General features: G+C 41.1%; 1 protein-coding gene across 3 annotated transcripts in view; it reads left to right on the top strand.

Annotated features, from left to right (window-relative positions):
* ppp4r4 (protein phosphatase 4, regulatory subunit 4) overlaps positions 1-22,944 on the top strand; it is a 287,977-nt gene that overhangs the window by 202,064 nt on the left and 62,969 nt on the right. For all 3 annotated transcript variants that reach the window (XM_063043403.1, XM_063043393.1, XM_063043412.1), the window contains exon 12: positions 20,029-20,106. In XM_063043403.1, the coding sequence (XP_062899473.1) occupies positions 20,029-20,106 (78 nt within the window). The remainder of the gene's footprint in view (positions 1-20,028; positions 20,107-22,944) is intronic.

The following is a 22,944-nucleotide window of genomic DNA, read 5'->3' on the forward strand; positions in this document are numbered from 1 at the left end:
AATGTTGGCTTAGCAGGAGAAGCTAGATAGTGGTAGTAGGTAGTTATGTCTGGAATTAATTAATGCCAATATGGCACTAAACAATCTTGAATCTTGGAATCTTGACAAATAATTATTACTCCAAATATAATGCAGCACAAAAAATAAAGAACACAATAATAAAACCACAATAAATATAAATACATAATATAGCTTATATACATTTGTACATAGATTGATTGCATGCCCATAAAGTTGACACTAGGCAGTGCATAGGTGACTAACAGGAAATAATAATAATGTTGGAGTTAGTGGGTGTAGGGGTTGATCAGCCTTACTACTTGGGGAATATAACAGTCTGTGAGTCTGGTGGTCCTGGTGTGGATGCCAAGTAGCCTCCTCCCTGATTGGAATGGGACGAACTCTCTAAACCAGGCAGCATCCTGGTAAATCTCCTCTGTGGATGACACCAAGGCAAGGGCCAATGGGCCAATGTGGATAGTGAAGAAGGCTAACAGAGCTTGCAAAGTAATCTGGGCAAGCTAGAAAAAAATGGGCTGAAAAATAGCAGATGAAATTTGATGTTGATGAGTGTGAAGTGTAGCACTTTGGGAGGAAGACCAGGGTAGGATTGGCACAGTAAGTGATAATCACTGAGGTATGCTGTAGAACCAAAGAACCCGAGAATACAGGTTCATAATCCATAATTAGTTTAAAGTAGCGTCACGGCTAGAATATATTATAAAAAGAGATTTTGGCTCATGGACCTTCATAAATCAGGGCATTGAGTACAAGAATTTGGATGTTCTGGTGTAGTTATTAAAGATGTTGGTGAGGCTAAATTTCAAATCAAAGCATCAAAGTAAATTTATTATCAAGTGCAGTACATATATGTCACCACAGATTATCACGAGATTCATTTTATTGCAGGCATTTACAGGAAAATAAAGAAATAGAATAGAATTTAGCTTCTGAATAACTTTGCGCATACTCATAGTCATAGTCATAGTCATAGTCATACTTTATTGATCCCGAGGGAAATTGGTTTTCATTACAGTTGCACCATAAATAATTAAATAGTAACAAACCATAAATAATTAAATAGTAATATGTAAGTTATGCCAGGAAATAAGTCCAGGACCAGCCTACTGGCTCAGGGTGTATGACCTTCCAAGAGAGGAGTTGTGAAGTTTGATGGCCACAGGCAGGAATGACTTCCTATGACACTCAGTGTTGCATCTCGGTGGAATGAATCTCTGGCTGAATGTACTCCTGTGCCCACCCAGTACATTATGTAGTGGATGGGAGACATTGTCCAAGATGCTATGCAACTTAGACAGCATCCTCTTTTCAGACACCACCGTGAGAGAGTCCAGTTCCATCCCCACAACATCACTGGCCTTACGAATGAGTTTGTTGATTCTGTTGGTGTCTGCTACCCTCAGCCTGCTGCCCCAGCACACAACAGCAAACATGATAGCACTGGCCACCACAGACTCGTAGAACATCCTCAGCATCATCCGGCAGATGTTAAAGCTCCTCAGTCTCCTCAGGAAATAGCAGTAGTATAAAATAATTTTGTCATGTTGGACAGACATGAAGAATGTTTGTTTATCGTAAATACAGATGGCTTGGTAGTGTAATGGTCAGCACAACGCTTTACAGTGCAGGAGACCAGGGTTGAATTCCCACCGCTGCCTGTAAAGAGTTTGTATGTTCTCCCTGTGACTGCGTGGGTTTCCTTTGGAGCACTGGTTTCCTCCCACAGACCAAAGATGTACCAGTTGGTAGGTAATTGGACATTGTAAGTTGTCCTGTGATTAAACTAGGGTTAAATTAGGGATTACTGGGTTGCATGGCTAAAAGGGCCAGAAGGACTTATTCTCCACTGTATGTCAGTAAGTAAATAAATTAAATAATCAACATATAGTAAAAAACATCAGTTCCAACCTAAACTGATAAAGGCATTTCTCCCAATAATAGTTACCTTCGGAATATGCAAAGCCCAGTAGGAGTTCAAAACTCAAAAAAAAAACATTTTCTCAAAGTTAAAACTTTATTCTTATTTAATGAGGCACCTCTGGGAATGTCATGGTAATTATAGAATATGTTTGGCATGAAAGACATGGGAAATCTGACTGACACTGAACTAGTGGAATTCCCCTTTTGACTTCTGTAATAATTGCTAGTTTATTTAGGTATTTTTTTTATTATCATTCTCTCAAAACTAAAATGAATGGAAGGATGTCCATTTAGAACAGAGATGAGAACGACTTTTTTTTAGTCAGAGAGTGGTGAATCTGTGGAATTTGTTGCCACAGATGGCTGTTGAGGGCAAGTCATTGGGTATATTTAAAGCAGAGGTTGGTAGATTCTTGATTAAGGTTACAGGGAGAAGGCAGGAGAATGGGGTTGAGAGGGATAATAAGTCAGCTATGTTGGAATGGTGGAGGAGACTCAATGGGCCAAATGGCCTAATTCTTCTGTAGCTTATGGCCTCATGTGCTTCACACTTGCATTTATGTAGGAAGATGTGAAGTTTTCTTGAGCACTTTAACGCAATCAATTATTGTCCATAAATTGTGCTCTAATTATCATTATCAGATGCATGGCATCGTCAACAATAGTACCAAAGTACATACACTCCCCAACAAATACTAACTTAGTTTAGTTATTTTTTCAGTATTAGTAGGTTTACAACCTCATTGCAACTATCTATTGTCAAAATGGTTAAATGACCAAGGTGAGTTGAGGGTGCATAAAGTCAGTGTTTTAATTGATTAAAGCAATAAGGAATCCTAGTAATATCTGTATGAGTGATCAGCAGCACTGGGGCTCCACAGGGGACTGTCTTGTCTCCCTTTCTCTTCACCATTTACACCTCGGACTTCAACTACTGCACAGAGTCTTGTCATCTTCAGAAGTTTTCTGATGACTCTGCCATAGTTGGATGCATCAGCAAGGGAGATGAGGCTGAGTACAGGGCCACGGTAGGAAACTTTGTCACATGGTGTGAGCAGAATTATCTGCAGCTTAATGTGGAAAAGACTAAGGAGCTGGTGGTAGACCTACCGGTGACCCCTGTTTCCATCCAGGGGGTCAGTGTGGACATGGTGGAGGATTACAAATACCTGGGGATACGAATTGACAGTAAACTGGACTGGTCAAAGAACACTGAAGCTGTCTACAAGAAGGGTCAGAGCCGTCTCTATTTCCTGAGGAGACTGAGGTCCCTTAACATTTGCCGGACGATGCTGAGATGTTCTACGAGTCTGTGGTGGCCAGTGCTATCATGTTTGCTGTTTTGTGCTGGGGCAGCAGGCTGAGAGTAGCAGACACCAACAGAATCAACAAACTCGTCCGTAAGGCCAGTGATGTTGTGGGGATGGAACTGGACTCTCTCACGGTGGTGTCTGAAAAGAGGATGCTGTCCAAATTGCATGCCATCTTGGACAATGTTTCCCATCCACTACATAATGTACTGGTTGGGCACAGGAGTACATTCAGCCAGAGACTCATTCCACCGAGATGCAACACAGAGCATCATAGGAAGTCATTCCTGCCTGTGGCCATCAAACTTTACAACTCCTCCCTTGGAGTGTCAGACATCCTGAGCCAATAGGCTGGTCCTGGATTTTTTTCATAATTTACTGGCATAATTTACATATTACTATTTAACTATTTAAGGTTCTATTACTATTTATTATTTATGGTGCAACTGTAACGAAAACCAATTTCCCCTGGGATCAATAAAGTATGTCTATGACTTTGACTATGTGAAGTTGAAAATGTTTTCACAACCTACTTGAGGTTATTGGAAGATGATACAATTGTACGGTCCATAGAGCCACTATGCACACTTCCAGTAATCCAGATTCAATGCTGGCTTCTAATGCTGTCTGTACTGAATTTGCATGTTCTCAACTGACCGTTGGGGTTTCCTCCCACATTTGAACACCTTTATGTGTCCATTTTATTTTATTCAGAAATACAGTGTGGAACATGCCCTTCTGCTCCGACAAGCCACATTTGCAGCAACCCACCTATTTAACACTAGCCGAATAACAGGCCAATATACAATGATAAATTAACTAACTAACTGGTAGACTAGGTTATTTGGCCACTGTAAATTGCTTGTAATTTACAAGCACCAGCCTCCGGATCCAGCACATTATCCTCTGCAACTTCCGCCACCTTCAACAGGACCCCACCACTAAGCACATCTTTCCCTCTCCACCCCTGTCTGCTTTCCGCAGGGATCGGTCCCTCCGCGACTTCCTGGTCCACACGTCCCTCGCCACGGATCTCCCACCCAGCACTTATCCCTGTAAGTGCAAGTGCTACACCTGTCCCTACACCTCCTCTCTTGCCACCATTCAGGGCGCCAAACAGTCCTTCCAGGTGAGGCAACACTTCACTTGTGAGTCTGTTGGGGTCATCTATTGCATCTGGTGCTCCTGGTGCGGCCTCCTCTACATCGGTGAAACCCGACGCAGATTGGGGGACCGCTTCGTCAAGCACCTCCGCTCCATCTGCCACAACAGACAGGATCTCCCAGTAGCCACCCACTTCAACTCTGCTTCCCTTTCCCATTCAGATATGTCCATACATGGCCTCCTCTACTGCCATGATGAGGCTAAACTCAGGTTGGAGGAGCAACACCTCATATACTGTCTAGGTAGTCTCCAGCCCCTTGGTATGAACATAGAATTCTCCAAGTTCCGGTAATTCCCTCCCCCTCCCTTCCTCTATCCCTATGTCATTCTCCCCCCTCCCCCAGCTGCCTATCACCTCCCTCATGGTTCCGCCTCCTTCTACTACCCGTTGTGTTTTCCCCTATTCCTTCTTCACCTTTCCTGCCTATCACCTCCCTGCTTCCCTCCCCCACCCCTTTATCTTTCCCCTTACCGGTTTTTCACCTGGAACCTACCAGCCTTCTCCTTCCCACCCTCCCCCACCTTCTTTATAGGGCCTCTGCCCCTTCCCTCTACAGTCCTGACGAAGGGTTCTGGCCTGAAACATCGACCAATCTTTTCCACGGATGCTGCCCGACCTGCTGAGTTCCTCCAGCGTGAGGTAAATTCTAGGTTGGCATTTATTTCAAGGGGAATAGAATATAAAAGCAAGAAGATAATGCTGAGCACTAGTCAGGCCGCTTTTGGAGTATTGTCAACAGTTTTGGGCCCCATATCTCAGAAAGGATGTGTTGGCATTGGAAAGAGTCCAGAGAAGGTTCAGAAGGATGATAATGGGAATGAAGGGGTTAAGATATGAGGAGCGTTTGGCAGGTTGGACCTGTACTCACTGGAATTTAGAAGAATGTGTGACGATCCCGCCAAAAGCTACCGAATGTTGAAAGAACTAGATAGAGTGGATGTGGAGAGGATGATTCCCACTGTGGTGGTATCCAGAACTAGAGGGCACAGCCTCAAAATTGATTTATTTAGCCAGAAAGTAGTCAATCTGTGGAATTCTCTGCCACAGACTGAGGTGGAGGCCAAGTCCGTTGGTATGTTTAAGATGGAAGTTGATTGTTTCCTGATCAGTCAGGACATCAAAGGATATGGCAAGAAAGCAGGTGTACAGGGTTAAGTGGGATCTGGAATCAGCCATGATGGAATAGCGGAGCAGATTTGAAGGGCTGAATGGCCTAATTCTGCTGCTATGTGTTATGGTCTTATTAGGTCATCCACTGCAATGACGGCGGATTGTGCTATCCATGAGAGCAACTTGTGAAGGCACTTTTATTAAACTTACAACTTCTACAAGAGTGGTATATGTACACTTGACAATGGCAGTATCTGCAGATTTCCATCTAAATCTATTGCACTTCTTCATTGGTGGTGGATCAAAGTTGAGGAATTCTACTAAATAACAAAGTTCAAGAAGTTCAAGTTCGAAGTAAATTTATTATCACAGTACATATATGTCACCATATACAACCCGGAGATTATTTTTTTTTGCAGACATTCACAGAAAATACAAAGATACAGAATAGAATCAATGAAAAGCTGCTCATAGCAAGACTGACGAACAACCCAATGTTCAAAAGACAACAAACTGTGCAAATATAAAAAGGGGAAAAAAGAACACAAATAAATAAATAACTAAGCAATAAATATCAAGAACATAAGATGAAGAGACCTTGAAAGTGAGTCGATAGGTTGTGGGAACAGTTCAGTGTTGTGGCAAGTGAAGTTATCTCATCTGGTTTAAAAGCATGATGGTTGAGAGGTAATAGCTGTTCCTGAACCTGGTGGTGTAAGTCCTGAGTCGCATATGCCTTCTTCCTGATGGCTGCAGTGAGAAGAGAGCACAACCTGGAGGGCAGGGATTCTTGATGATGGATGCTGCTTTCCTGCAACAGCATTTCATGTAAATGTGCTCAATAGTGCAGAGTGCTTTACCCTCCCCGCTATTGAGCACATAGTGGGAGGGTGTTATAATCAAAGATTGCAGCTGCCCAAGAAAGTGATGCAATGCCATTTACTAAATATAATTAGCAATGAGCAAAGATATTGTTGGGCTTGGTGATCTCTGCATTCCATTACTGATTAATAATTTAATGTAGAGAACGTTCTTCAATATGTTTGTAAGTTAATATGTTCATGAGATGATTTATCATAAAGTAAAACTAAGTGATTTCAGAGACGTTGGATACAGAGAATGGCCCTGTGCCATATTTTAGACTGTGAACTCTCAGAATTTTACTATTTGATAGCTTAATAATTTTTGACACCAATGATCAATTTAGTCTCAGCAGACTTGTAAGATCCAAGATATCATCTTCAAACTACCGTTAATTGTAATTAGTTAACTGAGAAACAGAAAAATAGAAAATTGGATAATAGTCTGTCCAAACATCCCTACCTTGTGCATGCAAGCATGTGTGTGATAAAGAAAAGGGAGAAGATGACAAGATGATGCAAGAAAAAAAATGATGGAGATGGGAAAATAACATGATCATGATATGTAATATCACCTCCACCAACAAGGAATAGGAAGGGGTCAATAACTCTACTGGGTGTTTTTTTATAAGCCACCCAATAGTAACAGGGACATCAAGGAGCAGATAGGGCGACAGATTCTGGAAAGGAGTAATAATAACAGGGTTGTTGTGGTGGGTGATTTTAATTTCCCAAATATTGATTGGCATCTCTCTAGAGTGATGAGTTTAGATGGGGTGGAGTTTGTTAGGTGTGTTCAGGAAGGTTTCTTGACACAATATGGAGATAAGCCTACAAGAGGAGAGGCTGTTCTTAATCTGGTATTGGGAAATGAACTTGGTCAAGTGTCGGGTCTCTCAGTGGGAGAGCATTTTGGAGATGATGATCACAATTCTATCTCCTTTACTAGCATTGGAGAGGGATAGGAACAGACAAGTTAGGAAAATGTTGATATTAAGGGAGAGGAGGTGATGGAGTTATTAAAATACATTAGGACGGCTAAGTTCCCGGGGCCTGACGGAATATTCGCCAGGCTGCTCCACGAGGCAAGGGAAGAGATTGCTGAGCCTCTGGCTAGGATCTTTATGTCCTCGTTGTCTACGGGAATGGTACCGGAGGATTGGAGGGAGGCGAATGTTGTCCCCTTGTTCAAAAAAGGTAGCTGGGTTAGTCTGGGTAATTATAGACCAGTGAGCCTTATGTCTGTGGTGGGAAAGCTGTTGGAAAAGATTCTTAGAGATAGGATCTCTGGGCATTTAGAGAATCATGGTCTGATCAGGGTCAGTCAGCATGGCTTTGTGAAGGGCAGATCATGTCTAACAAGCCTGATAGAGTTCCTTGAGGAGGTGACCAGGCATATAGATGGGGGTAGTGCAGTGGATGTGATCTATATGGATTTTAGTAAGGCATTTGACAAGGTTCCACACGGTAGACTTATTCAGAAAGTCAGAAGGCATGGGATCCAGGGAAGTTTGGCCAGGTGGATTCAGAATTGGCTTGCTTTCAGAAGGCAGGGGTAGTGTGGAGGGAGTACGTTCGGATTGGAGGGATTTGACCAGTGGTGTCCCACAAGGATCCGTTCTGGGACCTCTACTTTTCGTGATTTTTATTAACGACCTGGATGTGGGGGTAGAAGGGTGGGTTGGCAAGTTTGCAGACGACACAAAGGTTGGTGGTGTTGTGGATAGTGTCAACGATTGTCGAAGATTGCAGAGAGACATTGGTAGGTTGCAGAAGTGGGCTGAGAAGTGGCAGATGGAGTTCAACCCGGAGGAGTGTGAGGTGGTACACTTTGGAAGGACAAACTCCAAGGCAGAGTACAAAGTAAATGGTAGGATACTTGGTAGTGTGGAGGAGCAGAGGGATATGGGGCTATATGTCCACAGATCCCTGAAAGTTGCCTCACAGGTAGATAGGGTAGTTAAGAAAGCTTATGGGGTGTTAGCTTTCATAAGTCGAGGGATAGAATTTAAGAGTCGCGAGGTAATGATGCAGCTCTATAAAACTCTGGTTAGGCCACACTTGGAGTACTGTGTCCAGTTCTGGTCGCCTCACGATAAGAAAGATGTGGAAGCATTGGAAAGGGTACAGAGGAGATTTACCAGGATGCTGCCTGGTTTAGAGAGTATGGATTATGATCAGAGATTAAGGGAGCTAGGGCTTTACTCTTTGGAAGGAACAAGGATGAGAGGAGACATGATAGAGGTATACAAGATGTTAAGAGGAATAGATAGAGTGGACAGCCAGCACCTCTTCCCCAGGGCACCACTGCTCAATACAAGGGGACATGGCTTTAAGGTAAGGGGTGGGAAGTTCAAAGGGGATATTAGAGGGAGATTTTTTACTCAGAGAGTGGTTGGTGCATGGAATACATTGTCTGAGTCAGTGATGGAGGCAGATACACTAGTGAAATTTAAGACACTACTAGACCGGTATATGGAGGAATTTAAGGTGGGGGGTTATATGGGAGGCAGGGTTTAAGGGTCGGCACAACATTGTCGGCTGAAGGGCCTGTACTGTGCTGTACTATTCTATGTTCTATGTTCTATGTTTATTTGGAGTAAAGGGAAATATGAAGCTATCGAGCAGGAAAATGGAAGCATAAATTGGAAACAGATGTTCTCAGGGAAATATACGGAAGAACTGTGGCAAATGTTCAGGGGATATTTGCGTGGAGTTCTGTGTAGATACGTACAAATGAGAAAGGGAAGGATGGTAGGGTACAGGAACCGTGGCATATAAAGGCTGTTGTAAATCTAGTCAAGAATAAAAGAAGAGCTTATGAAAGGTTCAAAAAACTAGGTAATGTTAGGAACCTAGGAGATTATAAGGCTATCAGGAAGGAGCCTAAGAATGAAATTAGGAGAGCCAGAAAGGACCATGGGAAGGCCTTGGCGGACAGGATTAAGGAAAATCCCAAGGCATTCTACAAGTATGTGAAAAGCAAAGGGATAAGATGTGAGAGAATAGGACCAATCAAGAATGACAGTGGAAAAGTGTGTATGGAACCTGAGGAGATGACAAAGGTACTTAATGAATACTTTGCTTTAGTATTCACAATGGAAAAGGATCTTGCTGATTCTAGGGATGACTTGCAGTGGACTGAATAGCTTGAGCATGTAGATATTAAGAAAGAGTATGTGCTGGAGCTTTTGGAAAGCATCAGGTTGGATAAGTCACCAGGACCAGATGGGATGTACCCCAGGCTACTGTGGGAAGTGAGGGAGGAGATTGCTGAGCCTTTTGCAATGATCTTTGCATCATCAAATAGGATGGGAGAGGTTCCATAGGATTGGAGGGTTGCAGATGTTGTTCCCTTATTCAAGAAAGTGAGTAGAGATAGCCCAGGGAATTACAGACTATTGAGTCTTACTTCAGTGGTTGGTAAGTTGATGGAGAAGATCCTGAGAGACAGGATTTATGAACATTTGGAGAGGCATAATATGATAAGAAATAGTCAGCATGGCTTTTTCAAAGGCAGGTTGTGCCTTCCAAGCCTGACTGAATTTTTTGAGGATGTGACAAAACACATTGATGAAGGTAGAGCCGTAGATGTAGTGTATATGGATTTTAGCAAGGCATTTGATAAGGTAGCCCATGCAAGGCTTATTGAGAAAGTAAGGAGGCATGGGATCCAAGGGGACATTTCTTTGTGGATCCAGAACTGGCTTCCCACTGAAGGCAAAGAGTGATTATAGATGGGTGATATTCTGCACGGAGGCCGGTGACCAGTGGTGTGCCTCAGTGATCTGTTCTGGGATCCCTACTCTTCATAATTTTTATAAATGACCTGGATGAGTGGAGGGATGGGTTAGTAAATTTACTGATGTCACAAAGGTTGGGGGTGTTGTGGATAGTGTGGAGGGCTGTCAGAGGTTACAGTCGGACATTGATAGGATGCAAAATTGGGCTGAGAAGTGGCAGACGGAGTTCAACCCAGATAAGTGTGAAGTAGCTCATTTTGGTAGGTCAAATATGATGGCAAAATATAGTATTAATGGTAAGACTCTTGGCAGTGTGGAGGATCGGGGTATCTTGGGGCCTTAGTCCATAGGACACTCAAAGCTCCGACGCAGGTTGACTCTGTGGTTAAGAAGGCATACAGTGCATTGGCCTTCATCAATTGTGAGATTGAGTTTAAGAGCCGAGAGGTAATGTTGCAGCTATATAGGACCCTGGTCAGACCACGCTTGGAGTACTGTGCTCAATTCTGGCCACCTCATTTACAGGAAGGACGTGGAAACCATAGAAAGGGTGCAGAGGAGATTTACAAGGATGTTACCTGGATTGGGGGGCATGCCTTATGAGAATAGGTTGAGTGAACTCAGCCTTTTCTCCTTAGAGCGACCGAGGATGAGAGGTGACCTGATAGAGTTGTACAAGATAATGAGAGGCATTGGTTATGTGGATAGTCAGAGGCTTTTCCCCAGGGCTGAAATCACTAGCACGAGAGGGTATAGTTTTAAGGTGCTTGGAAGGTGTTATACTTAAATGCACGCAGCATAAGGAATAAGGTGGATGATCTTGTCGTACAGCTACAGATTGGCAGGTATGATATTGTGGCCATCACTGAGACATGGCTAAAGGAAGCATGTCTCTGGGAGCTAAACGTCCAAGGATACACGGTGTATCGGAAGGATAGGAAGGTAGGCAGAGGGGGAGACGTGGCTTTATTGGTGAGAAATGATATTAAATCATTAGAAAGAGGTGATATAGGATCGGAAGGTGCAGAATCTTTATGGGTTGAGCTAAGAAATCGCAGGGGTAAAAGGACCCTGATGGCAGTTATTTATAGGCCTCCAAACAGCTGCAGTGATGTGGACTACAAATTACAACAGGAAATAGAAAAGGCTTGTCAGAAGGGCAGTGTTTTGATAGTTGTGGGGGATTTTAACATGTGAGTGGATTGGGAAAATCAGGTCGGCACTGGATCTCGAGAGAGAGAATTTGTAGAATGTCTGCGAGATGGCTTTTTAGAACAGCTTGTTGTTGAGCCCACTAGGAGATCGGCTGTACTGGATTGGGTATTGTGTAATGAACCGGAGGTGATTAGAGAGATTGAGGTGAAGGAACCCTTAGGAGACAGTGATCATAACATGACTGAGTTCACTGTGAAATTTGAAAAAGAGAAGCCGAAATCTGATGTGTCGGTATTTCAGTGGAGTAAAGGAAATTACAGTGGCATGAGAGAGGAACTGGCCAAAGTTGACTGGAAAGGGACACTGGCGGGAAAGACGGCAGAGCAGCAGTGGCTGGAGTATATGCGAGAAGGTGCAAGACAGGTATATTCCAAAAAAGAAGAAATTTTCAAATGGAAAAAGGATGCAACCGTGGTTGACAAGAGAAGTCAAAGCCAAAGTTAAAGCAAAGGAGAGGTCATACAAGGAAGCAAACATTAGTGGGAAGACAGAGGATTAGGAAGTTTTTAAAACCTTACAAAAGGAAACTAGGAAGGTCATTAAGAGAGAAAAGATTAACTATGAAAGGAAGCCAGCAAATAATATCAAAGAGGATACTAAAAGCTCTTTCAAGTATAGAAGAGTAAAAGACAGTTGAGAGTAGATATAGGACCGATAGAAAATGATGCTGGAGAAATTGTAATGGGAGATAAAGAGATGGCAAAGGAACTTAACGAGTATTTTTGCATCAGTCTTCACTGAGGAAGACATCAGCAGCATACCAGACACTCAAGGGTGGCAGGGAAGAGAAGTGTGCACAGTCACAATTACGACAGAGAAAGTACTCAGGAAGCTGAATAGTCTAAAGGTAGATAAATCTCCCGGACCAGATGGAATGCCCCCGCGCGTTCTGAAAGAAGTAGCTGTGGAGATTGCGGAGGCATTAGCGATGATCTTTCAAAAGTCGATAGATTCTGGCATGGTTCCGGAGGACTGGAAGATTGAAAATATCACTCCGCTATTTAAGAAGGGGGCAAGGAAGCAAAAAGGAAATTATAGATCTGTTAGCTTGACATCGGTGGTTGGGAAGTTTTTGGAGTCGATTGTCAAGGATGAGGTTACAGAGTACCTGGAGGCATATGACAAGATAGGCAGAACTCAGCATGGATTCCTTAAAGGAAAATCCTGCCTAACAAACCTATTACAATTTTTTGAGGAAATTACCAATAGGCTAGACAAGGGAGATGCAGTGGATGTTGTATATTTGGATTTTCAGAAGGCCTTTGACAAGGTGCCACTCATGAGGCTACTTAACAAGATAAGAGCCCATGGAATTACGGTAAAGTTGCATACGTGGATAGAGCATTGGCTGATTGGCAGGAAACAGAGAGTGGGAATAAAGGGATCCTATTCTGGTTGGCTGCCGGTTACCAGTGGTGTTCCACAGGGGTCGGCGTTGGGGCCACTTCTTTTTACATTGTACGTCAACGATTTGGATTATGGAATAGATGGCTTTGTGGCTAAATTTGCTGACAATACGAAGATAGGTGGAGGGGCCAGTAGTGCTGAGGAAACGGAGAGTCTGCGGAGAGACTTGGATAGATTGGAAGAATGGGAAAGAAGTGGCAAATGAAATACAATGTTGTAAAGTGTATGGTTATGCACTTTGGCAGAAGAAATAAATGGGCAGACTATTATTTAAATGGGGAAAGAATTCAAAGTTCTGAGATGCAACGGGCCTTGGGAGTCCTCGTACAGGATACCCTTAAGGTTAACCTCCAGGTTGAGTCGGTAGTGAAGAAGGTGAATGCAATGTTGGCATTCATTTCTAGAGGAATAGAGTATAGGAGCAGGGATGTGATGCTGAGGCTCTATAAGGCGCTGGTGAGACCTCACTTGGAGAACTGTGGGCAGTTTTGGTCTCCTTACTTAAGAAAGGATGTGCTGACGTTGGAGGGGGTACAGAGAAGATTCACTACAGTGATTCCGGGAATGAGAGGGTTAACATATGAGAAACGTTTGTCCGCTCTTGGACTGTATTCCTTGGAGTTTAGAAGACTGAGGGGAGACCTCATAGAAACATTTCGAATGTTGAAAGGCATGGACAGAGTGGATGTGGCAAACATAAATACGAGGAATTCTGCAGATGCTGGAAATTCAAGCGACACACATCAAAGTCGCTGGTGGACGCAGCAGGCCAGGCAGCATCTCTAGGAAGAGGTACACTTGACGTTTCGGGCCTAGACCCTTTGTCAGGACTAACTGAAGGAAGAGCTAGTAAGAGATTTGAAAGTGGGAGGGGGAGGGCGAGATCCAAAATGATTGGAGAAGACAGGAGGGGGAGGGATGGAGTCAAGAGCTGGACAGGTGATTGGCAAAAAGGATATGAGAGGATCATGGGACAGGAGGCCCAGGGAGAAGGAAAAAGGGAATGGGGGGAAAAAACCCAGAGGATGGGCAAGGGGTATAGTCAGAGGGAGAGAGCGAGAAAAAGTAGAGAGAGGGAAAGAAGGTGTGTATATAAATAAATAACGGATGGGGTACGAGGGGGAGGTGGGGCATTAGCGGAAGTTAGAGAAGTTTTGCTGAACACCTACGCTCTGTCTGCCAGAGAAAGCAGGATGTCCCAGTGGCCACACATTTTAATTCCACATTCCATTCCCATTCTGATATGTCTATCCACGGCCTCCTCTACTGTAAAGATGAAGCCACACTCAGGTTGGAGGAACAACACCTTATATTCCGTCTGGGTAGCCTCCAACCTGATGGCATGAACATTGACTTCTCTTAACTCTTATAGATCATCGATTCTTATAGATAATGCACTTTCCTTTGTCCAGCATGATGTAGTATCTGATACTAATTGACGTTTTGTTATAGTCTCAGGAAAACTAGATAATAAGTTAATAGTATTTGCCAGTGTGTATACCCCAAATGTAGATGACCCAGGATTCTTTGAATGCTTTTTTTCGTTTTTACCAGATCTGAATCTTTATTCTTTGGTGATGGGAGGAGATTTTAACTGTTGGCTAGACCCAATTTTAGACCGATGATCTTCTAAACCAACGTCTTTTAATAAATCAGCTTTGTTTATTCCATCCTTTTTATTGAAGTGTGGTATAGTTGATGTTTGGTATTTCTTACAGCCCTTAGTTAGGGATTATTCGCTTTTTTCCAACGTTCATCACACATATTCCAGGATTGATTTTTTTTACCGATAGTCAAATGATCTCATCAGTTCATTCCTGTGAATATGAAGAGATTGCTGTTTCAGACCATGCTCCTATATTTTTATCTTTAAAACTCCCTGGTCTTCTTCTGATAAGGAATTTTTAAAATTTCTAGAGAAGCATATTATTTTTTTTGAAGAGAATAAAAAGGAAGAGACTTCTAATCTTATTGTATGGGATACTTACAAGGCCCATATTAGAGGACAGATTATTTCTGATACTGCGAGTGTTAAGAATAAAGCTAATAAAGAAAGAATTGAATTAGCCAATCAGTTAAAACAATTAGATCGAAAATTTGCTACAGCTCCAGATCCTGTTTTATATAAAAGACGTGTTGAAGTTAATACTAAATGTGATCTTCTGTTAACAAATCCAATTGAAACTCAACTTCTTAAAGATAAAACTCAATTTTACATTCACGGAGATAAATCAGGCAAAGTATTGGTCAACCAGTTAAAAACTTCTGTAGTTAAACGACAAATTAAAGAAATTTGCAAAACTAATGATGATAGGACAACTGATTACTCTGAAATAAGTGATAGCTTTGGAGAATTCTATTCTAAACTTTATAGTTCTGACTCCCCTAAAGATAATACTGTAATGAACAATTTTTTAGATCAATTAAATATCACTGCAGTTTCTGCAGATAATTGCAAACAGATAGATCAACCCATTTCTTATGAGGAAATCGCCGAGGCTATACGTTCATTACACTTGGGGAAGGCTCTGGTTCCAGACGGATTTTCTGGAGAATTTTATAAGGCTTTTTCTTCATTAATTATACCACAGTTACACTTAGTTTTTTTGGATTCTTTCAAATTGGGTAGTTTGCCTCAATCTTTTTATGAAGCTTCTATCTCGCTTATCCTAAAAAAGAACAAGGATCCAACTGAATGCTCTTCATATAGGCCAATTTCATTACTTCATGTAGATACTAAAATTCTTTCTAAGGTTCTGGCTCGTAGGATTGAAAATATTTTACTTTCTATTATCTCTGATGATCAGACTGGATTTATTAAAAACTGACATTCCCATTTTAATATATGCCGTGTATTAAATGTTATTTACTCTCCTTCTCAGGAGATATCGGAATGTGTGATATCCTTAGATGCTGAGAAAGCCTTCGATTGGGTTGAATGGAATTATTTATTTAAAACCTTAGAAAAATTTAATTTTGGACCAGATTTTATTCAATTGATTAAACTACTTTATTTATCTCCTTCTGCTCGAGTACTTACTAATTTTCAAAGTTCCGAACCATTCAAACTTCAGCGCAGAACTAGACAAGGCTGTCTGTTGAGTCCTTTGCTTTTTGATTTAGCGTTAGAACCCCTTGCTATCGCTTTTCGAGAATCTAATGATATCTGTGGTATTTTAAGGAGAGGTATCACCCACGAAATCTCGCTTTACATTGATGATATATTGCTTTTGATCTCTAATGCTGAGATTTCATTACCTTGTGTACTTTCTTTACACTCCCATTTTAGCCAGTTTTCAGGATATAAATTGAACCTACATAAGAGTGAATTATTTCCTTTAACTAATTTGGTACCAATTAATACTAATCTTCCTTTTAAAATTGTAAGGAATCAATTTACTTATTTGGGTGTAACAATCACTAAGAATTACAAATACCTGTTTAAAGAAAACTTTCTTACTTTATTGAACCATGTAAAAAAGATATTATTAAATTGGTCACCTCTTTCAATATCATTGATTGGACGAATTAATTCTATTAAAATGAATATTCTACCTAAATTTATATATCTTTTTCGGGCTTTACCCATTTTTATTCCGAAAATGTTTTTTGACTCTCTTGAATCTATTTTATCCTCCTATATATGGAAAAATAAACATCCTCGTTTAAATAAAATTCATCTCAAAAACCTAAAAAGTCTGGAGGTTTAGCCTTATCTAATTTTAGGTTTTATTACTGGGCAGTTAATATACAATATCTTACATTTTGGCTATATTATATTAATCGTGTAGACTGTCCGGTATGGGTTTCTTTAGAAGCTAATTCTGTTAATAAATTTTCTATTATTTCTCTTCTTGGATCCTCACTTCCTTTATTTGTAAGTAAACTAACTGATAATTTAATAGTTAAACATACTCTGAGGATCTAGATACAATTTAGAAAATATTTTGGTTTATTGAGATTTTCCCTTTCTAGTCCCATTTATTATAATTTTTTTAAACCCTCCTTGACTGATTTGGTTTTTAAAGAATGGGACAAGTTGGGTATTAAATGTTTTTGGAATCTGTTAGTTGGAGGAAATCTTTTCTCGTTTGAGCAATTGTCAGCTAAATATAGCCTACCCAAAACTCACTTTTTTGGATATCTACAAATTAGAGACTTTCTAAGATCTCAATTATGCACATTTCCTATAAACTCAGATAAGAACTTACTAGATGTAATTTTTAATTTGACACCCTTTTATAATGGTTCAATATCTAATATTTATGGTATGTTACTGGAGACGAGGAATGTTCCTTTAGACAAACTTAAGAATCTCTGGGAACAAGACGTACAGACATCAATATCTGAGGAATCTTGGAATGAAATTCTTAAACTGGTTAATACGTCATCGCTATGTGCTCGCCATTCCTTCATACAATTTAAGGTGGTACATAGAGTCCATATGACTAAAGATAAGCTATCTTGTTTTTATTTGGATATATCTCCCTACTGTGACAGATACAATAATGGAGAAGCTTCATTAATTCATATAGAAACATAGAAACATAGAAAAATAGGTGCAGGAGTAGGCCATTCGGCCCTTCGAGCCTGAACCGCCATTTATTATGATCATGGCTGATCATCCAACTCAGAACCCCGCCCCAGCCTTCCCTCCATACCCCCTGACCCCCGTAGCCACAAGGGCCATATCTAACTCCCTCTTAAATATAGCCAATGAACTGGCCTCAACAGTTTCCTGTGGCAGAGAATTCCACAGATTCACCACTCTCTGTGTGAAGAAGTTCTTCCTAATCTCGGTCCTAAAAGGCTTCCCCTCTATCCTCAAACTGTGACCCCTCGTTCTGGACTTCCCCAACATCGGGAACAATCTTCCTGCATCTAGCCTGTCCAATCCCTTTAGGATCTTATACGTTTCAATCAGATCCCCCCTCAATCTTCTAAATTCCAACGAGTACATGCCCCCTACTCCAATCCCTCAGCCACGCATTTATCCTCCACCTCATCGCATTCCTACTCTCACTGTCGCGTGGCACAGGCAGTAATCCCGAGATTACTACCTTTGCGGTCCTTTTTCTCAACTCCCTTCCTATGTTTTGACCTTGTCCATGCCTTGAAAAATATTGGAAGGAAGTTTTTCAAACTTTTTCTCTACTTTTCAAGGTCAATTTTAAGTCTAATCCTCTGATGGCCCTATTCGGTATTGTGCAGGACAAGATATCAAGCTGAAGATATCTGATTTACATATTTTGGCCTTTAGCTCTCTTATCCCTAGGAAGGTGCTTTTGTTTAAATGGAAAGATGTTTCTCCTCCTACTCATGCTCAATGGTTATGCAACGTTATGTCATGCTTAGATTTAGAGAAGATTCGTTGTTCAATTTCTGAATCTCGTCAAGACTTTCAAACATCGCGGGGATCCTTTCTGAATTATTTTCAAAACTTTCGAAACCCTCAATTCGTTGTTTAAATTTAGATGTCGGCTATTATTAATTTTTATTATAGGAGAAGGTATTTTACCTTTTTTTCTCCTTAATAAACAGTTTCGGTCTTGGTAGGGGTTAGATTCTTTTTTTTGTAATAAATTAGTATATTTCAATATAACTTTTACTAACCTACATGAATAGGGGGAAATGAGATTGTTATTATGGATAGATATAACGTAATTGGTAGTTGTCTTTTTTGACCTTTATATATACTTTCTTGTACTCTGTATTCTTTTATGTAGAACTAATAAAAATATTGAAAAAGAGACCTCAGCCTTCACCCTGCCTTTTTCAGCTGGCTCCTGGACTTCCCTGTCAGATCACCAGCAGGTGGTAAGGGAGGGCTCCCTCACCGTCCTGACTGGCTGCATCACTGCCTGGTATGGGAACTGTACTTCCCTCAGTCGTAGGACAGCTCAGCACATCTGTAGATGTGAACTTCCCACTATTCAGGACATTTACAGAGACAGATGCATCAAAATGGGCTGAAGGATCATTGGGTACCCAAGTCACCCCAATCACAAACTGTTCCAGCTGCTACCATACGAGAAACAGTATGGCAGCGTAAAAGCCAGGACCAACAGGCTCCGGGACAGCTTCTTTCACCAGGCCATCAGACTGATTAATTCACGCTGATACAATTGTATTTCTATGCTATATTGACTCCTGTTGTATATGATATTTATTATAAATTACTATAAATTGCCCATTGCATATTCAGACAGAGATGTAATGTAAAGATTTTTACTCTTCATATATGTGAAGAATTTAAGAATTAAGTTACTACATAATGAACTGGTTGGGCACAGGAGTACATTCAGCCAGAGACTTATTCCACCGAGATGCAACACTGAGCGTCATAGGAAGTCATTCCTGCCTGTGGCCATCAAACTTTACAACTCCTCCCTTGGAGGGTCAGACACCCTGAGCCAATAGGCTAGTCCTGGACTTATTTCCTGGCATAATTTACATATTACTATTTAATTATTTATGGTTTTATTACTATTTAATTAATTATGGTGCAACGAAAACCAATTTCCCTCGGGATCAATAAAGTATGACTATGACTATGGCTAATCCTGGTCTTGGCTGAAGAAATTTCAATTGCACAGCGGAATGAATGGAGATTTGTTCGGTTGTAAATTGCAGAGTGGAGGAGAGGTAAAGAGTGGTGGGGTGAAAATGCATCTTTACCAGGGGAGGTGTAAGGCACTCCTTCCCTCCGCTGGCTTGCTGGTCACCCTTGGACATGGTGTAGAATCTGCTTAGCCCGCCACTCATGGTCACGAGAAGGCATGGGAGCAGGTGGTGGATGGTCGTATGAGCATCTAGTGCATATCACAAGTCCTGGTTATGGGACCACTGATGACAGGCAGACAATCTCTGAAGAGTATTGATAATGGTTGGGGTCACCCATCTTGTAAAGACACTGCTCAGAAGAGGGCACTGGCAAACCATCTCTGTCGAAAAATTTGCCTAGTACGATCATGGTCATGGACAGACACGAAATGAATGAAGGAGAGGTTATGCCAAAATGTACGTTTTGGCAGATTTGCCACGTTGCATTTCCTGTTGCAAAATGTTACTGTTATTTACTAAATTTCAGTAGTTGATGTAGAATTTAATAAACCAAAAAGTTACTGGAATATTTTCAGTCAATAGATATATAATTAAACAATTTGAATCCCTTGTAAGGTCTTTCTGAAGTATTTTTGGTGAGTACTCAGTTCATTTATTGCTAGATTGTAATATTCCTCAAATGGATGAAAGTTTTGTGCATTTTTTCCACTCAGGTCATTAAGCTGCTAGGCTCCGGTGTTCATGTAGTTCACAAAGAACTAATTGCACTCTTGCAAGATGAATCATTAGAGGTAAGGTAAATAATTTATCACCAGTCTTCTTTTAGAAATTAATTCCTATTTTTGCTGAATTTTGGCTTTTAAATAAAAGTCTTCAAAATCAGCTTTCTAAGAATATCCTGTTTTCTACCGATTCTATGAGCACCTTTTCTGATTTATAGAGTCATTAATTTGTGGCTCTCAATGCACAAACACATTTGCCACTCATTACAATTTCCATGCAATACTTAAGGATTTTTGTTTAGTGCTATAGATTTTTCGTCTGTGCCCACTTTCCTTAATTGTATTACATAATGTGAAGTTTTGTTTCATATTTAACGCAGATCAAAGGAGAAACTAAACGTTTGTAATTTGCAATCCAGAATTTTCAAAGCGCTTTACAAACAATGTTTTTTCAAGGTATAGTCAGTATTCTGCTACAGATGCGACAGCCATGTCTGCAGGAAGCCAAGGGTCTCTGATCTATTCAGCAGAGAGCTCATCTTGCATTCACAGAGCAGGTAGAGATTTAAGGATGAGCAGTGACTGCTTTCAATTATTCGCCCATCTAAGTCCAGAGTTAGCTCCTGTAATTGTAAGAAAGGAGTAATGGAGCATTGCAGAAAATAAACTCCAATCTGCTCATCGTGCATATGTCACTGGTAAAAATTAAGTATTGGCTTCACCAGCAAAGATGGAGAAAATGAGGAGAGACAAGTCAAGCGTGGGCTACAGCTTATATCATAACCACAACTGCAGCACAAAACTGACTCACAATCAGGTTTAATATCACTCCCAGATGTCATGAAATTTGCTGTTTTGCAACACCACTACAGTGAAATACATAATAAAAACTATAAATATTTTAAAAATTAAATTAGTAAGTAGTGCATGGAGACATTGTCCATTCAGAAATCTGATGGTGGAGAGGAAGAAGCTGATCCTAGAAAATGGAGCTAGTTGAATTTACAACTTTCTGCAGCATTTTCAGTGACCCCTCCATGTCAGATGGTGATGCATCTGGTTAGAATAGTTTAATAGTTATGCTAGCAGCAGAGTTTGCAGGTTATAAGCAGAGGCGAGGAAGTGATTAGGAAAGAAAAGAATGAAGAAAAAGCTGCATTTGTTCTACAAAAGCATTACACACTAATGCTCTCCACGATTCATCTGCCGAAATTTGCAAGAGTCTTTGTTACCTGCAAAGACTGAGGTGAGAGGCCATACTCTCCCTAAAGGAAAGTGACCTGAAAGGAGCTGGGCACAGATGACCAGCACTGTACCTCCTGCCAATTCCACATGAACATTAACAGCTGGTTATGCAGCTGGCCAATGTCTACCTGTCATGCTGAATCAATTATTGTATCCTCTTACCCTTGGCTTCCAACAGTAAATATCAGGTGAACCAGGCTTCCACTAGAATGTACAATGAAACATGAGTTTGCAACCAGAACTGATTGGAAATAAGGGAAGATGCTGGATCCCAAGAGAGGGGATTTGTAGAATGCCTATGAGATGGCTTTTTAGAGCAGTTTGTGGCTGAGCCCACAAGGGAAAAGGCAATTCTTGATTGGGTGTGTAATAAACCAAATTTTATTATAGAGCTTAATATAAAGGAACCCTTGGGACACAGTGATCATAATATGATATAATTCACTCTGCAGTTTGAGAGGGAGAAGATAAAGTCAAATGTATCGGTATTAGGGTGGAGTAAAGGGAATTACGGAGGCATGAGAGAGGAGCCAAAGTTGATGGGAAATGGACACTGTCACGCACGGATAATGTCCGAACAGCAATGGCTGGAGTTTCTGGGGGTAATTTGGAAGGTGCAGGATAGATACATCAAAGAGAGGCGAGAGTCATATTAGACCACTGGAAAATGATGCTGGGGAGGTAGTATTGGGGGTCAGAGAAATGACGGACTAACCTAATAAGTATTTTGTGTTTGTTTTTCTGTGGAATACTTTAGCAGTTTGCTAGAAATTTGAGAATGTTGGGGGCAGAAGTGAGTGTAGTTGCTATTGCAAAGGAGAAGTTGCTTGGGAAGTAACGATCTGAAGGAAGATAAGACCAGATGGACTACACCCAAGGGGTCTGAAAGAGGTAGCAGAAGAGATTACAGAAGCATTGGTAATGATCTTTCAAGAATCACTAGATTCTGGAATGGTTCAGAAGGACTGGAAAATTGCAAATGTCACTCCACTCTTTAAAAAGGGAGGGAGGCAGAGAAAGGAAATTATTGGCCAGTTAGCCTGACTTCTGTAGTTGGGAGGACGTTAGAGGCCATTATTAAGGTTGAGGTTTTGGGGTTCTTGGGGGCGCATGATAAAACAGGCCGAAGTCAACATAATTTCCTTAGGGGAAAATCTTGCCTGACAATTTATTTGAAGAGATAACAGGCAGGAGGGACAAAGGAGAGTCAGTAGATACTGTATACTTGGATTTTCAGAACGTCTTTAACAAGGTGCCATACATGAGGTTGCTGAACATAGTAAGAGCTCATGGGATTACAGGAAAGATACTAGCATGGATAGAAGATTGGCTGATTGTCAGGAGGCAAAGTGGGAGTATTCTGGTTTGCTGCCAGTGACAAGTGGTGTTCCACAGGGACTGCTTTTCACGTTACATGTCATTGATTTGGGTGATGAACTTGATGCCTTTGTAGACAAGTTTGCAGATAATACAAAAATAGTTGGAGGGGCAAGTAGTTTTGAGGAGGCAGTGAGTCTGCAGAAGGGCTTTGACAGATGGGAGAATGGGCCAAAAAAAATGGCAGATGGAATATAGTGTTGGAATGAGTTGGTAATGAACTTTGGTAGAAGGAATAAAGGCATAGACTATTTTCTAAACTGGGAAAAAATTTGAAGATCAGAG

This window comes from Mobula hypostoma, chromosome 1 (assembly GCF_963921235.1).
Source record: "Mobula hypostoma chromosome 1, sMobHyp1.1, whole genome shotgun sequence".
Lineage (NCBI taxonomy): Eukaryota > Metazoa > Chordata > Chondrichthyes > Myliobatiformes > Myliobatidae > Mobula > Mobula hypostoma.